The 16,519-nt window shown below is 33.2% G+C and overlaps 1 protein-coding gene across 3 annotated transcripts in view; it reads right to left on the bottom strand.

Moving 5' to 3' along the window:
• Positions 1-582: 582 nt before the first annotated feature.
• The window catches only part of dimm (basic helix-loop-helix family member dimmed), a 923,739-nt gene continuing 907,802 nt past the window's right edge, over positions 583-16,519 (bottom strand). For all 3 annotated transcript variants that reach the window (XM_069845433.1, XM_069845434.1, XM_069845436.1), the window contains 2 exons: positions 15,712-15,933; positions 583-10,943 (listed from right to left, as the gene is read on the bottom strand). In XM_069845433.1, the coding sequence (XP_069701534.1) occupies positions 10,650-10,943; positions 15,712-15,933 (516 nt within the window). In that variant the 3' untranslated portion in view covers positions 583-10,649. The remainder of the gene's footprint in view (positions 10,944-15,711; positions 15,934-16,519) is intronic.

The following is a 16,519-nucleotide window of genomic DNA, read 5'->3' as shown; positions in this document are numbered from 1 at the left end:
CCTTTAGGAGCTAATAGGATAGCTTTATATTTTAGCATAAACTTAGCACCTTTTAGAGTGCTTCATATTGTTATATACCCGTTTCAAGATGAAAAAAAGAAAATAATAATTTAAATTCAGTTAATTTTGTTTTAATTTCAGGATACTTTATGTTGTGTATACCCATTTTAAGATGAAGGGGGGGGGGGGAAGAATAACTAAAAGTGTGTTAATTTTGTTTCAATTTTCAGAATACTTAATAATTGTTTTAAGATGAAAGGAAAAAAAAAACAAAAGGAAATAAAAATCGTTTTCTTTTGTTTTAATTTTTAGAATTTTATGTATCTTTCAAGATGACCCCCCTTCTCCCCAAAAAAAAGATGGCAGGGGATTCGTAAAATCCTTATAATTGCGTAAGTGATTGGTGGTTATGGGTTATATGATTTCAAATAATTGTAGATCATGCTTGGTGAGAATCATCGTAGCATAATCATAAAACAAAGAACTTGAACTTTTAATATCAGAACCAGTGCAAGAAAATAAATTTAATACAGCATTTGCTGTTAAAGCAACGAGTAATGTCTTGAATATAATACATACAATGATATTCAGACTTCATTTATTTTTCCAATAATGATAAGTTGCGGGTTACTAAGGAACAAGATGCAAGGTGCCCACATAAATGTTACACGTTAAAAAAGGAATAATTGGAAATAAGCAAATTTTATGATATAGCAATACCAATATGATTACCATTTGTTATTAATGGAGAAAAATTCGCTCCAGCACCGAGTTCTATGCATTGAGTGCTCTAAGCACTGAGCTATGCCGAAGTTCAATCCAGAGAGGACCAAAAGTTAATCTTTGCATAAACCAATATGATCTTGATTTATATTTCATGATTTCAGAAACTCAGAACTAAGAGACTTTCCTTGTGCCTATAATCCTGATGGTATGAAAAATTCAATTTTGACTTAGGGCACTTGTATCTGTAAATTTTTACTCTTACTTACTCACTCAGGCAGAAGAGTCATTCACAGCCTATAAAGCTATTGCTTCCCTTCAATGACAGCCATGCTATAGATTGTTAGCATTCTTAAAAGTCAATGCTCTTGGATTTGGATCCAAAAACTCTATTAGCAAGCGTATTGCGTAATCGTTCACTTAGTGCGATACTCTCAATTTATTTATGTATGAGAAGATAAAATTTGAAATTATAAGCAAATTTGTGTGTAATGTTCATATGAACGTGAAAGTGAATTTTTCGGTTCTATAAGAATAGAAGTGATATTTTTGGATTTTGAACTAGAATATGAGTATGCGAAGTCTTAAATTTTGTTATTCATTCATGGTGCATCTTTATTTTAATAAATGAGAGTGTTTTACTTGAAATATTTTTTTGCTAATATGTTTTTGATACACAGAATGCATTAATAAATTGACATGTTGAGGCGGAATCGTTGCCATATTTGCTGCAAACAGGCTAGCTAAAGGACGTATGTTGGTAGCTATACATATATTTGATTATGTATTTCTTCTTGGAATCAATCAATTTATTTGCCTTGACCTAAATAATTGGAAGCCATTGTAACTTCTATTTAGAGATTAATTAATTATAGATATTGGTAGTTAAGGATTATTTTTTTTCTGCAGAATTCTTTTTTGCATTCATTGCTATGGACTTAAAGGAGGTAAATACATCAAAGTATAGTACAGAATATAGCCATTCATTCAATACCATGATGAAATTTTTCTTTTGATAATTATTGTAAATTTAAATAAATCATTCACTTGGCAGTTCATCTACAGCTATTACAATTACATATGTCAGTCAGTGTTAAATACAATATACGACATCTTATCTCATTGCAAGATATTGGCTGTTGTTTAATTTTTGCACTTTGCCAAAGCATTAAAACATTGAAATAAACAAATGTAGCACCTTTGAAATTTATACTTAATGTGTGAGACAAAGATTTAGTTTGGTGAAGAAGAAATGAGACAAACATTTGCTGGTGATGATATTACATGTTAATATTTGATACAGAAATTGTTTCATGTTTACATTTGATGGATTCGTCCCAAAGTTATACAGGATGATTCAACAAAGCTGTAGAAGTTTTTGTTTTCAAAACCATACAGAATTGAATAAAAATACTTTTACACATTGTACAACATTATAAAATATGAAGTTCCGAAATAGATGGGGCAACATTGACAATTAAATGAATGAAATTGAAGACTAGTCATTATACTTTTTGTATACAAAGGTCAGTTAGTTCTTAATATTTTAAATTAAACAAGAAGCTCTGTATAACATAATAGAAACAAAATTAATATCTCTGCCACAAAAGAAGTTGTAAAAGAATAATACGGTATTTTAAGGAGAAAATATTTCCCCACAACACATGGAACTATTTCCTTATTATACCTGTATATTTTATCTTGTGATTGGCTCACTTCTTTTAAATGTCCCTACAAGAAGAAATTAATGGATCGGGATTACGAAATATGCAAATTCTAATGACTGCTTGCTCACTGTTGTGACACTTGCCCAACAATAAGAAGTTAGTCAATTGCTAATTGTATGAAAAAGTTGCCATGCTGTTTGTTTTCAATGTACCACAGTTTAACAGACGAACATCTGTACAGGGCTCCTACAAAAGACCTTTTCGGTTTCGAACACATGTAAATTGGTGCTATTTTCATGCACCTCAGATTCATAGAACATAAATTACATGTGTTCGAAACCGGAAAGGTCTTTTGTAGGAGCCTTGTATTGTAATGAACCTTGTATTGTATCTGGTATTGATACCGTTGGTTTTCTAAGGGACATTAAGCAAGTTGCTGTTTTGATTTCGACAGTGTCACAAATTACAAGTCAAATGGAGAAGAATCATCAGCTGCGTTATCGTGTCTGTCAACTACCGGTACCAACTGAGATAATTAATTTCGAAAGTATCCACATTCGTATACAACCCTCTTTCCCTGTGTGATTTTGTCCAGTACCAAGTGTAAAAATTTACACGTTGGTAATTCATAAACTAATAATAATAGGAAAATGATTCAAATTGCGTTATAATCTTCATGTAATAGTTACTGATATGCATTAAAGATATAAGATTTCCATGTATCTGTCACAGCTTCTATATACTGTAGAATAAATTCATAATTTGTGTTCCATAAAATTCGTCATAAAAGTAATTGATACTGGTATTGTGAATCCCATGTGCTACTGAAAGTTTTTCTAGCAGAAAATAGAAACTTATTTGTTGAATCATCCTATATAATTTTTATGCCTAATTACTTTGTTCAAGAATGGAATTTTTATAGTTATATATAATATTCTTAGATACTGAAGTGTTACTGATAGTAGTAATTGCTGTAGTTGGAATAATGTGTTGAAGTATTTTACTTTGCAAAAAGTTACGAGTCACATCCAGAAAGTCAGTACTATTTGGCTATAATAATTAACTTATTCATGTATTCATTCATTCACAGTTTTCTGCCCAAGGGCAGGTCCTTAAATTTGTTATATATCTTTATTCTAAGTACTTTAATCTACTTTTGAACATGATCGCCACTTGTTGTGATGCAATTTTCATAATGGGGCACAAAGTTTTGTATATTCTGTTTATCTGTTTCTCCATTTGGAAGATTTTTTTTGGCTGTACAGCAACAATGAGATGAAGAAGAATGTCGAGAATTTATTAGCTCTAGTCACAGAAGTCTCGCTTCTGTGAACAAAATATTTATTTTTTATTTATTTGGCTGCAGTGTGTTACAATGTTGAATGACAGCATTGATCTCGGGTCATATAGCTATTATTCATTTATCAACATACAATTTTTATATATACATAGTAGGCCTACTTACGTTACATGCACACATACACACATTTTTAATTTATTTTACATTTCTTTTAACTTATTTATTTTCCTCATTTGCTTTTCTCTTACTTCCCAAAAATATGTTCTTAAGGATTTTATTATCTGATGAACAAGATACACAAATCTTTGTGCTGCTACGAAGATTGTCTTAGTGTGGTGATAGTTATGTTGAAAAAAGATTAAGGGTGCTATGCATAGACATTTCGCTAGCCCGCGCTACGAGCGTGCTAAACTAGCCCTGGCTATCAAGTGATTCATATCATATCATATCGCTAACACTGGTTTATGAATACGAAAAACGTTAGTTCGCTGATCATCCACCGGAAGCCCGCGCTAAGAATGTCTATGAATATGGCCCTAAAATATGTAGAATTTTACGAAAAAAAAGTTAATATTTTACAAAATCAATTCCTGTTTTTAATAACCAAATGCTATTTACTTTCTGGACACATCTCGATTATGTAAGACTTCACAAATCAGAGTATGTGACATTTAGCAGTATAGTATATTGTATAACAATCAGAGATATGAAGAATTATAAATCCTGATGTGCTGAATAAGTATTACACTGTATCTAGTTTGAGAACTATTTACGAAATAAACCTGTGACAAAGATTAGTTACACATACTGTCAGAATCTTATATTCATCAAAATTTGAAGTAAAGTCTAACCAAATGGTCCCAGTACAGTTACAAAAATATAGTATGATTTTAAAAGTCTGAAGAGTACAATCAGACAGAAAAATTATCTCTATTCATCACAAATTTCAATGTTTAGCATTAATGAACTCTATTTAGGTACTACTAAAAATAAATCTGTAGTTTTTCAGAGAAATTTTAATTAATAAATTATGACCTAAGAAGTTTTGGACATCATGTTTTCTATATAAAAACATTTCACTATAACACATTAATTTAATAACTAAATATTATTACATAACTTTTTTTTATATATCACGTGCATACAACTCAACTCTGATTTGTAAAATAATAGTAGTAGTTGTTCTGTTATAGCAAAGGTTAGGAAAATAATTAATTCAAGAAGTGAAAAACTTTCTTCAGATTAATTGAGGTTAAAAATGATCATACAGTTTGAGAAAATAATTTGTTTAGGCCTACAAATTGTTGCTAAATGGAAGCACTATTTTCTAAGATGACACTATAAATGATATTTGTCACTTATCACGTCCGTGTCAACCATGATTGTTATAATCACGTTATTGCTTGCCCATTAAAGGAATTAAATGATTAGCTTCACCTGCTTTAAAATAGGTTCGTCTAAATGATTGTATTAAAAATTCAATACTGAAATATACTGTTGCATCATTGGAGGTGAAAAATTAAGTGTCAACTTTTTAATTGGCCTACATTAAAATTCAGTACTTGAAAATGCACATTTAACTATTAACGATATTAAAACACACGTATAAGGATTTTAAAATTTCGTTATATTCCATTAATTATTAGACACTGGTATTAAGTTTTTAACTTAGTCACCAATTTTAAACAACACCAAAACTTTTTTTTTTAAGTTCATTTTTCACATTAATAATGCAAAATTTCATTGCGAATCAGAAGAAATACTCAAGTTAGTTGAAATATTATTTGAACATTTAAAATTAATATTGCACTCATAACACAGAACTTTAATATGTTTTCATGGTACACAGTAAAGATGTAGTCCAGTTTGAATTATTTTAGCACCAATTTTAAATATTTAAAATGCACATATGAGGTAGCATTTTATTTAAAAATTAATCACATTTGCTTGCATAATTGAATCATATTATGAGTTGTGTACTTCTGGAAGATTACTTCGTTATAAAATTAAATATCTAGAAACAAGTACGGTATCTAAATTCAGTTTTGTAGAGATATTTAATGTTACTTTAATGAAAATGAAAAAGTGTGACATCATTGGTCCAGTAGAACATTTTATCATCATCATCATCATCATCCATGCGTTAGACATCTATTGCCTATATTTGTTTTCTAAACTTTTAACAGTAATACAAAATAAGATTTGATTTACCATTAATAAATGAATTATTATCTAGGTGATTTATAGAAATTGAATGTTGTTGTAGATTGCAGGATAGAAATTATGTCGAGAAAATGACATTCATATCACAAAAAAATTATTTATATTTTCTGAATGTTTTTACCAATGGATAATTGAAGTGCTGTATAAGAAAACAGAATGTTGGACCATTCTTGTGTTCTGAGAATTTGCATTGTCAGTATGCATATACATACACCTTGAATATAAAAGAGCTGAAATATTGTATATTTGAAAGGCTGATAATACTCTATGGTGCCAGGGAAAAGTAGAATAAGCACATTTTGAGATACAAGCATTTAAAAGTTTAGACAAATATGTCAGATCGTGGGGTAATGTTTTTTACTAAACCGAACTCATTCCTAAATATTTTAGGGCTGCTGAATTCAACAAAATAAGTAAGAATTCGTTATTTTAATATTTGTACTGATTTTAACGACTTATACTCTTTTGATCAGACACATTTAGCAACTTACTGTTGCATCATTGCAACTTATACTATCAGTCAATTTTATTAATCTTTTTAAGCAGACTTATGTAATTATATGTAAATTATGAAAGTAGGCCTAAACACATACTTTTCTGATTTTCATTACAATGTAATGTTGATATGAATACCAATAGTAATTTTATGCTGTGTTTTTAATTTTTAAAGTCACTTCAGGATTAGTTTACATTAATAATAACAGGCGGCAGAAAAATAATTTAATATTGATTTGAATAGCAATAATCACTTTGCTGTGACTATTTTTTCTAAATTCACGCCAGGATTAATTTGGAGTAATAAAAACAGACATAAAAGTCATGAAATAATCAATGAATGACTGTCCTTCAACTTTAAAATTAATTCTTATTTCCACTGTCAACAAGATCCGGATCTTCATCTGGAATATTATCAGACTGAAGAGCACAATAGAACTCATGGAACAAGGGATCAAGAAGTGATAGCAGATCCATGAGTTTCTTTTTCTCTTTTGAGATAGGGAGGAGTCTATCATAGAGACGTAATGGTGATAGTTTGGGGTTCGAATTTCCCTGACAGAAGAGGTTCAGGATCTTAAATTCTTCTTCTTCATCCAGACTTCTTTAGTAAAGAATCTTTCCAGGTTGGTCTCTACGATACCTCAGCTATTTAAACTTCAAGCCAACGAAATATCTGATTCTGATCATTCTTTCCTCTGAGCACTAATGCAGTAGATAAAAGCGACGAAAAAGTGTGACAATGCGTATGCTTCAGCTCGAACTCTCTGAATTTCTTCTTCTTCCCCACTGTATGAATCGATTGTTACCAATCATATGTAACTGCAACAGAAACCTGTGTTTTCTTCTTGTGTTTTTCAATAATTATTCCATGATCTACAACACACTCCATATGGCTGTATCCACTTACCGTCAATTTATAATCAATTTGGTTCAAGCTCTTCTTGTCTTGTAATACATTAAGGAAAATAACATAATGTTGTGGGAACTCGGAAGTCGGCACCCCCGGTAATTATTTTGGGGGTGCTCAAAACGCAAAGCATCCCCGAAGTCTGCACCTATGCTGGTAGTACAATAGTCTCTACCTAGTAGTGCTGTTAAAAACATTTTTTGCTGAATATTTAATGAGACAAAATTAGATGAGTTTACTTATGCCATGGGAAAAATAATATCATTATTATAGTTCTCCAATATTAAGCAAAACTGAGAGCGTAAATTGTTTAATGCAGTTTCTCGGTATGAAAATGCATACCTATCCAATAAATATTTTAGTTCCAGGATGGAGATAAAATGATATAACATTTTCCTTTAGATAAATTATTGTTATAAAGCAATCATGAGAAGGAATTGAAATATAATTTTTATGTACCTAATTAGAAAAAGAATAAAGTTGATATTTGTTTTTGCTTGTCGCTTTTAGATAGTATTTGAAACATTCCTTTTTTGCAATATTATTTATTCGTACCGGTAATTGCTTAACTACTAGGTCATATTATGACTTATCTGTAGTTTACTGTTGGGAATGTTTGTTGCTGTTGTACTATGACAGTTATTCCATGGTAATTGAGATCCAATCCTGCCGGCATTTGTCTTTATTTAACAGAAAATCAGTTATATTCAGTAGAGGAAAACCACGGAAAAATTTTATTTAGACCATATAGGTCGGCACCAGGGGATTGAACCCAGGACCTCCCAGATACGAATCCAGTGCGTTAATACTGAGCCATCTCGCTCTGTTGAAACATTTCTGTTTGAATTTCCTATTATTGAAAACTTGTCAATTGCAATGTTTTTTTGAGAGACCCCAAGTAGCCTATATTATAAAATAAAGTTGTAAAAGTGTACCGCAAATATTTTGTTGTACTTTATTTCTTTCAATATTTTTCTTATTTTTATATCGTAATCTTTACTTTTATTCTCTCATGTTACGAGATATAGGGAAAACGTGTTGCTGTTTCATTGGATGACTGGTATAATATGTTATCATCACTTAACTTTTAAATAAAATATTTCTTTTACATTTGTTTTACTTCATGCATTGTCAACAATGATACAAATGTAAACATACAGGCATTTGTGAGGTAAAATATTTTGTCAGTTTCACTTATGAATAATTTTCATTGTCTTGTGTTTTGTAAATATAGAATTATATCATACTGTTTGCCATTGTACATTATCACTTGTAGAATTCAGTCAGGGTATTTTTTCGAGCATGATAAGAATTGCATAGAATTCCTGAAACTCTGCATTTGCACTTTTGGCCCTACACTTCTATTTACAATGACATCTTCTATAAACTTGACTTCCCGAAAATGAGTGGGAATTGCTACTTGGTGCAGTGATTTTTTTTTTGTTCATACTATTCTCAAAATGACAAATCTTGAACATATTCTTAGAAAAGGATTTAGCCATTGTTACGTATTTTTTTCCTAGTTTGTATAATCCTTTTTCTTTTATTTCAATAGTTGCCGTGAGAACATTGCGAAAATCTTGTCATTGCTTGTCAGTCAACATCCATCTTAGAAGGAACTTGGACTTAGATTAGATTTTTATCTTCTTTTATTGATTTTCTAAGCTTTCTTTGCTTTACAAAAGAGAGAACCGGAGACATAAGAGTATGTTACCAGTACCCTTTATTCTGAGCAAAGCCCTTTGTTAAGATAATTTTATTTCTAATTCTTGCTCTATCTGTAACTTGTGTGTGTACCGAGGTGGGGGGGGGGGGGAGAAAAAAATTTAATTTAGCAATACAGAAATAGAATATGTTCGAACTTATGAATACCAGCACAGGGCTTAGTAAATACTATGTACTGAAAAAAAAAGACTGTCTGCTGTAATACACGTACTTTATTTCTATTTTTATACATACGTGACGTGCAGTAGCAGTGATACATCCCCAGTTCGTCTTAAATGATTGAGAAATTAGTTTTCATTTACTGAATTTTCTTACGAAATTTAAAAGTCTGTTCTGTTCATTGAAGAATTACAGCATCTACTGTAAGTTTTGGAAGATAGTTTGGTCGTTTTACTTTCCTATGACAGCAATGAGTTGTGTAGATACTGTCATTTATAAACATGTAATAATTAATGGAAGTTTAAACATATTAAATATTTAGTATCCTCCTTATTCTACTCAGATAATTAAACTGACAAGTCTAAAAATTATAGGAATATATTTCTCTCCTCCTTTTAGGTAAAATATATCTAATTTTCAGTTTTAATTATATTCTGAATAAGATGTAGGCTGTATGCAACATGATTTCAGCACCATGGTTGATTACATTACTGTTTACTTTTCTATAAATAACCAAGTTATAAATCAAGATCTGCTTCCATTGAAAAAAATCTAAAAATAAATAGTTTGATTTACAAGTATATACTTCTTAAAATTTCATTTACTTATTTATAGTAAATTTTGTCTTCTACATGTGTACATTTATGATGTTTTTAAAAATAACTCTTCTGTTGCAAATCTTCATTGATATACAACATTTGTAGTCACGGAAAACCACTTGCGTGTCCATGAATCGATTATCTTCATGTTACTTTCAATTTATGACACTGAGATGCTCTTTGGTATATTTATTCATTATTTGAATAACACACATTTATACATGAGTTCATTTGTCTGTACTCTGCACATAAATTTAGTAATACCAGAAACATAACCCACATTCTTACAAATAGCATGATTCGCAGTTGCCTTTTATGAAGTATCAAGGCCTTGAAATGTATGTTGGAATTCCAAAGATTCCTCTTATGGAAATCGTTTTTTTCATAGACACAGCACGAAAGCTTGAAACTCACCTTTAAATGTCAATATATATTTTTAATTTTTTTGCTCATTATAAAGCCATAGTCACTTTTTGTATCAGTCATTGTGGCTTATGAGCTGTATGAAAGACGCAACTGTTGGAGAAGGTGCTTTTTTTTGGAGGTTTGGGAGGGGTAGGAAGGGTTGGTATGAAATTCACACTTTTGCTTTGTACAGAATAGCTGTAGGCTGATTTTTCACATAGAATTGTAACTGGAATGTTGTTAATTTTATGATGACTGATTGCATGAGGTTTCATGTTCAACCTTCATGTGCCATTTTGGTGTCATCTTGATTGTTGGATCTCTGTATGAAGAATACCAGTAGAAGTTTATCTATGCATAATGCGGTACTTACAGACGTTTCATTCTAAACTAGAATGTAAGTACCCTAACCACCATTTCCACAGGACTAAGAAAATGTCTTCTTAAGTGCTATAATCGTGGTTATCATCATAGAAACTATTTTCATGGTCGTCAAATGTTGGAGTCGGCATTGTTGCCTGGTCGGGTGGAACTGCAGCTGGTGATGGTTGACCACTGCTGTGGGACACCACGCTGTCACCGTCCCCTCCTAGAGCAGTGGCATAAGGTGAGACTTCTCCCCTCATCTCGCAGATGACGTTGGTAAGAGCCATGACGTAGTTCTTTGCAAGGGTGAGTGTTTCGATTTTGGAGAGGCGCCGTTCCTTTTTCACATGAGGAATAACTTCTCTTAGAGACTGCAATAAGAAAATATGAAGTCAATGTTATGCTGTACTGTGGTGTTACATTTTGTTTCCACGTTATGTAGGTCGTTATTAAGGCTTTTAAAACATATAAAAATGGAAAATATGGTTAATCATAGACACTTAATTTTATAGGATATTGACACTCAGTATAAATAATTTCTTGTTGTACAAATATAACTTTGTGAAGCTCAGTGTAAAAGGTGGGATAAGGTTCGAATATGATTCATAAGAACTGACTTGCTGAACAAGCATGAGTTTGTGAGGTCTGGTGTAAGGAATGGCTTGTATGAGTTCATTTTGTGAGTGGCTTGTTGTAGAGCAGTGATTACCAAACACCACGAAATTGTGACGTAATTTTAATATAACTTGCGCACCACTATAGCAGAAAGTGTGGTGGAATAGGTATCTCCTCAGGTAATACAGTGAATAACAGTAGCCTACAGGACGGACTACGACAGAAAACAAAAAAAATAATATACTATTCTTATACTTATTAGCTACATACACTTTATCCGTGATGACTGATGATTTTTCCCTCTCCTATTCATAATTTTTGTATTATTAATAACAGAAAATATACTGTGTGCGACAGAAGTTAATTGACAAATGGGAAACATTACTCTAATTGGAAATACAATAATTGTATACAGTATGTTCACTACTCTTCTGTCTGACACTTTCCAATTCATTGCGGGCTAAAGCAAGGAGATGCACTATCACTTTTACTTTTTAACTTCGCTCTAGAATATGCCATTAGGCCAGTTCAGGATAACAGAGTGGGTTTGGAATTGAATGGGTTACATCAGCTTCTTGTTTATGCGGGTGATGTGGATGTGTTGGGAGAAAATCCACAAATGATTAAGGAAAACACGGAAATTTTACTTGATGCAAGTAAAGCAGTAGGTTTGGAAGTAAATCCCGAAAAGATAAAATATATGATTATGTCTCGTGACCAGAATATTGTACGAAATGGAAATATAAAAATTGGAGATTTATCTTTCAAAGAGGTGGAAAAATTCAAATATCTTGGAGCAACAGTAACAAAAATATAAATGACACTCAGGAGGATAAATATGGGAAATGCCTGTTATTATTCGGTTGAGAAGCTTTTGTCATCTAGTTTGCTGTCAAAAAATCTTAAAGTTAGAATTTATAAACAGTTATATTACTAGTTGTTCTGTATGGTTGTGAAACTTGGACTCTCACATTGAGAGAGGAACAGAGATTAAGAGTATTTGAGAATAAAGTGCTTAGGAAAATATTTGGGGCTGAGAAGGATGAAGTTACAGGAGAATGGAGAAAGTTACACAATGCAGAACTGCACACATTGTATTCTTCTCCTGACATAATTAGGAACACTAAATCTAGATGTTTGAGATGGGCAGGGCATGTAGCACGTATGGGAGAATCCAGACATGCATATAGGGTGTTAGTTGGGAGGCCGGAGGGAAAAAGACCTTTGGGGAGGCCGACACGTAGATTGGAGGATAATATTAAGATGGATTTGAGGGAGGTGGGATATGATGATAGAGACTGGATTAATCTTGCACAGGATTGGGACTGATGGTGGGCTTATGTGAAGGCGGCAATGAACCTGCAAGTTCCTAAAAAGCCATTTGTAAGTAAGTAAGTATGTTCACTACCGTAGATATCCAAAAAGTGCTCCATTTACTTGAAGACTGCCTCACTCGATCCTGACATTTCTGTCACGCTTAAAAGTGTTGCAGGTGGGATGTGCTGGATAACGTGGGTGATCCTTTGTTTCAAATCTTCTATAGATGTAGGCTCTGTCTGAAAAACGTGCTATTTTACAAATCCCCATAGAAAAAAATCAAAAGGCGTGAGATCTGATGGCCATGGAGGCCATGACTGACATCCACCTCGTCCAACTCAGTGCACACCGAACATCCCATTTAGTTTCTGGCGAACTGTTAGAGGATAATATGCCGTGGCCACTTCTTGTTGAAACCACATTTATATCCGTTTGTTCAGTGGCAAATCATACAGAAACTCCATTACAGTGCTGTCCACCAATTCCCCATAAGTGTGTTGGTTTACATTTCCATCAAAGAAATATGATCCCACAACCATATCACCTAGTATTTCATACCACCCATACCTTTTGGAGCACCAGGGTTGTTAGCTTCACGTATCCATCTTGTGTTTTCTTTGGACCAGTATCATGCATTTTGTGAGAAAGAATAAGCATTCGTCACTGAACAGAACATGCTGACGGAAGGATTGATCAGTACACAAACGCAGTGTGATCCAGTTGCAATATGTTCGCCTCTTGAGTGGATCCTCTTCATGCAGTGTTTGTAAATGCTGTAATTTGTAGGGGTGAAAACGTGCAGATTTCAATATTCTGCGAACAGATTCTCTGCTGATACCACTCTCTCGAGCCACGTAGCGCACTGACTTTTTAGGACTGGCCGTCATCTTTGCAATCACATCTATTGAATACTGTCCGTCAGTAGCAGATTTGGGATGACCAATTCGTTTCTTGTCAGGTAGACTGAAAGTTGTTTTAAATTTATGCAATAATTTGGCTACATTTAGGTGTGATGGTTTTGAAATATCAGGATGACTACGGTGAAACTCGTCTGCAGCTTCACTTGTTGTCCTGTGATTGTCCCCACAGAGCAGTACTAGCTTCACTCGCTTTTCAGGAGTCAACATGATCTCTTCAACTTTCAATGAATATCAATATCACAACTGAAAACAATAAACAATAATGTTATCTTCTCCAAACCGAGCGAGATGGCACATGCATTCCGCATGGGACTCGTATTCGGGAGATCCGTGGTTCGATTCCCTGACCGACTAACCTGATAGTTTTTCCGTGGTTTTCCACAGTTACTTAGGCAAATGCCAGATTGGAATTTTCATTGCTTCTTCTTCATCTCATTCCATAGACATAATCAGGTCAAGACGCATGACTTCTTCACTTACGGGGGAGGGGATGTCCTCTCCGCAACCGTTCCTGGATTCTCAGCCTTCCCTCTGCCTGGATTCATTCCATAAGAGCACTTCCAAGGACGCTTCGACACCTTGAAAGAGCTGTTGGAATGGATCCTGTGCTGCTTGATCACCTTGGTGGTATGAACTGAGGGCGGAGGGGGTAGAGGGCTCCCATTGGGTGAGAGGGTCACATGCAGCCAGTGGGCTGCTACACCTCATCCTCATTCATCCCATAAATTTGGGATGCAGTATGGACGACGTCCAAAGGGTCGTCCCTAACCCACCTCTAGCCACCGTTACCTAATCTAATCTAACTTATCTTCTTCAACACTTATACAACTCAAAATATTCAACTCAGTAGCTTCAAACAGTAAACGAAACAAAACACAAACTAACTGTAGTATTGTTGTTTACCATACCATAGCCGACTTCAATTTATGTACTGTATTCATTTTATGTATTCCAAAGAAACTAATTCAGGAAAACTGATAAGGAGACAAAAGATGGAGAATTCTAGTGGTACAAAAGGGGGATATGTACTGCCAACCTAACAGTACAAATGTAAAAGGTCAGTCAAATTACGGACATCTTGGAGGGAACAGGTCATTATGTTACTTTGTACAATAATTATTTCAGTTTTACAATTAGTAACGTTTCCCATTTTGTCAACTGACTCTTATGTCACACAGTATTTTCTTATTCACCATGAAAGAAAATATGCATTTTACATCAGTAGAGTTTTGAAATTAGAGAATCGTACCTGGCTGATCATGAAGTTAGAAATTGCACTACACAAGTCGAAAAACACCGAAGAATTTTACCCTGACTAAGACAAGCTGATATCTTTATTGTTTGTTTATTAATGAAATATTTAACTTATTCATTTTCATTCATTTATTTTATTCCATAGATCTTACATGAGCAATGAAGCTTTAATATGTGCAACAAGTCAAAATTTTACAATATTACAATTATAATTTTTACAAATTTTTATAGTTTTACAATTTAGTAATTTTCTACAATTTTTACAATTTTGTGAAATTTTTTACAATATTTTGGCGAGATGTAGAGAGGTGAGGTCCGAGGATTCACCAAAATATTACCCGGCATTTGCCTGTAAGGACATGTTAAACTTTATGACAAGAAGAATAATGACGTCGTAAATTATTCTCTCATACTCCGTTTAATATTTTATAACAAATTAAGCACGAAAGAAAAAACTGTTCCTCCTGTGCTTCTTAAAATTTACATTTTTGCCTATTTGTTTTCTGTTTTGGAAAGAGACATTTCGAAACACAGTATCCTACACACTTTCAGTAATACAAGATTGTGTACATTCACTATTGATATCTGTCTTCTTACATCTAATGAAGTGAAGAAGGTAGGAAGAGAGTGAGGTTATGATGCCATCGTTAGACTTGAGTAGAGGCAGGGGCATGTGCCGTGACACAGCTTTTGGCGGTCACCGTTCTAGAGTATGTGTAAAACTGAATGTAAAGAATGACATATCGTATGAATATGATTTGTGAATCTCAGTATAGTAAGTGGTTTGTTGTAGAAATGTCTGTTAAGATTTTTATGGTTTTATAAAGCTCAGTATAAAAAGTAGCTTCTTGTAAAAATATGACTGTGAAACTTAACAAAAGAGTGACATATTTCATGAGTATAATTTCATGAATCTCAGTTTAAAAAGTAGCTTGTGCGAGTGTGATATTGTTGAGCGAATGTAACTTTATGATGCTCAGTGTTAAGGGTGTCTATTTGACTATGGTCCAGCATCAAGAGATGGCCGTTGTACCTGAAACGCGTCATTGAGACTGTGCATCCTCATTCTCTCCCGCTCGTTGCTCTCAAGTCGTCTCAGGTTCCTCTCCTTGGCACTGAGGACAGGTTTCCGTCTTCTGGAAGAGGCTCCAGTCCCTACCGCAGTCGGTACAGACAGGTATTGGCTGGAGGTGGCAGAACCATTCTGAAGACGACGGGAACTTCTCGTTGTGCATGCAGCTGTATCATCGCTCACCTGCGTACAAACAAGACATACATGGTATTAGCTATGTAGATTAGGTTAGAAATTTGTTAGAAATTTAATTTTTCAGTCGTTGACTTTACTACTTTATATATTTTGTTAGGTGTTAACCTTTACATAATAAATTGTGTGATGTATGAACGTTTTCGTTGACCATGTCAACATCATCAGATACACTCTGTCATTTTACAATATCAATACTCTCAATGTTATCTACACAATTCACATACAATACATGTTTACTGTCATATGAAGGTAAAACCTATTAAAAAATTATATGAATTAGTTTTATAATGTTGAATTGTGGATACCCCAACTGTCAACAATTAAAATATACTTATATTATCATGGGTATATTCTTTGCAAATCATCACATGTGAACGATAATATGAACGATGTAATGATATGAGGCTAAAAGTAAGATAAAGTATAAAAATGATGAGCTAACTCTATTTAATGCTTTACTATGCATGTGAGGATTTGCAAATTGCAATATTTTGTTACAAGGTATTCACTTTTCCATTACATAGTATAAAATTCTGGCCTGTTATAACTGCCTATATTTTGTAGATCTTGGTGT

This window comes from Periplaneta americana, chromosome 14, assembly GCF_040183065.1.
Source record: "Periplaneta americana isolate PAMFEO1 chromosome 14, P.americana_PAMFEO1_priV1, whole genome shotgun sequence".
NCBI classification, from domain to species: domain Eukaryota; kingdom Metazoa; phylum Arthropoda; class Insecta; order Blattodea; family Blattidae; genus Periplaneta; species Periplaneta americana.
The sequence above is the reverse complement of the archived record's forward strand: the minus strand, read 5'-3'. Positions and strand labels throughout refer to the sequence as shown.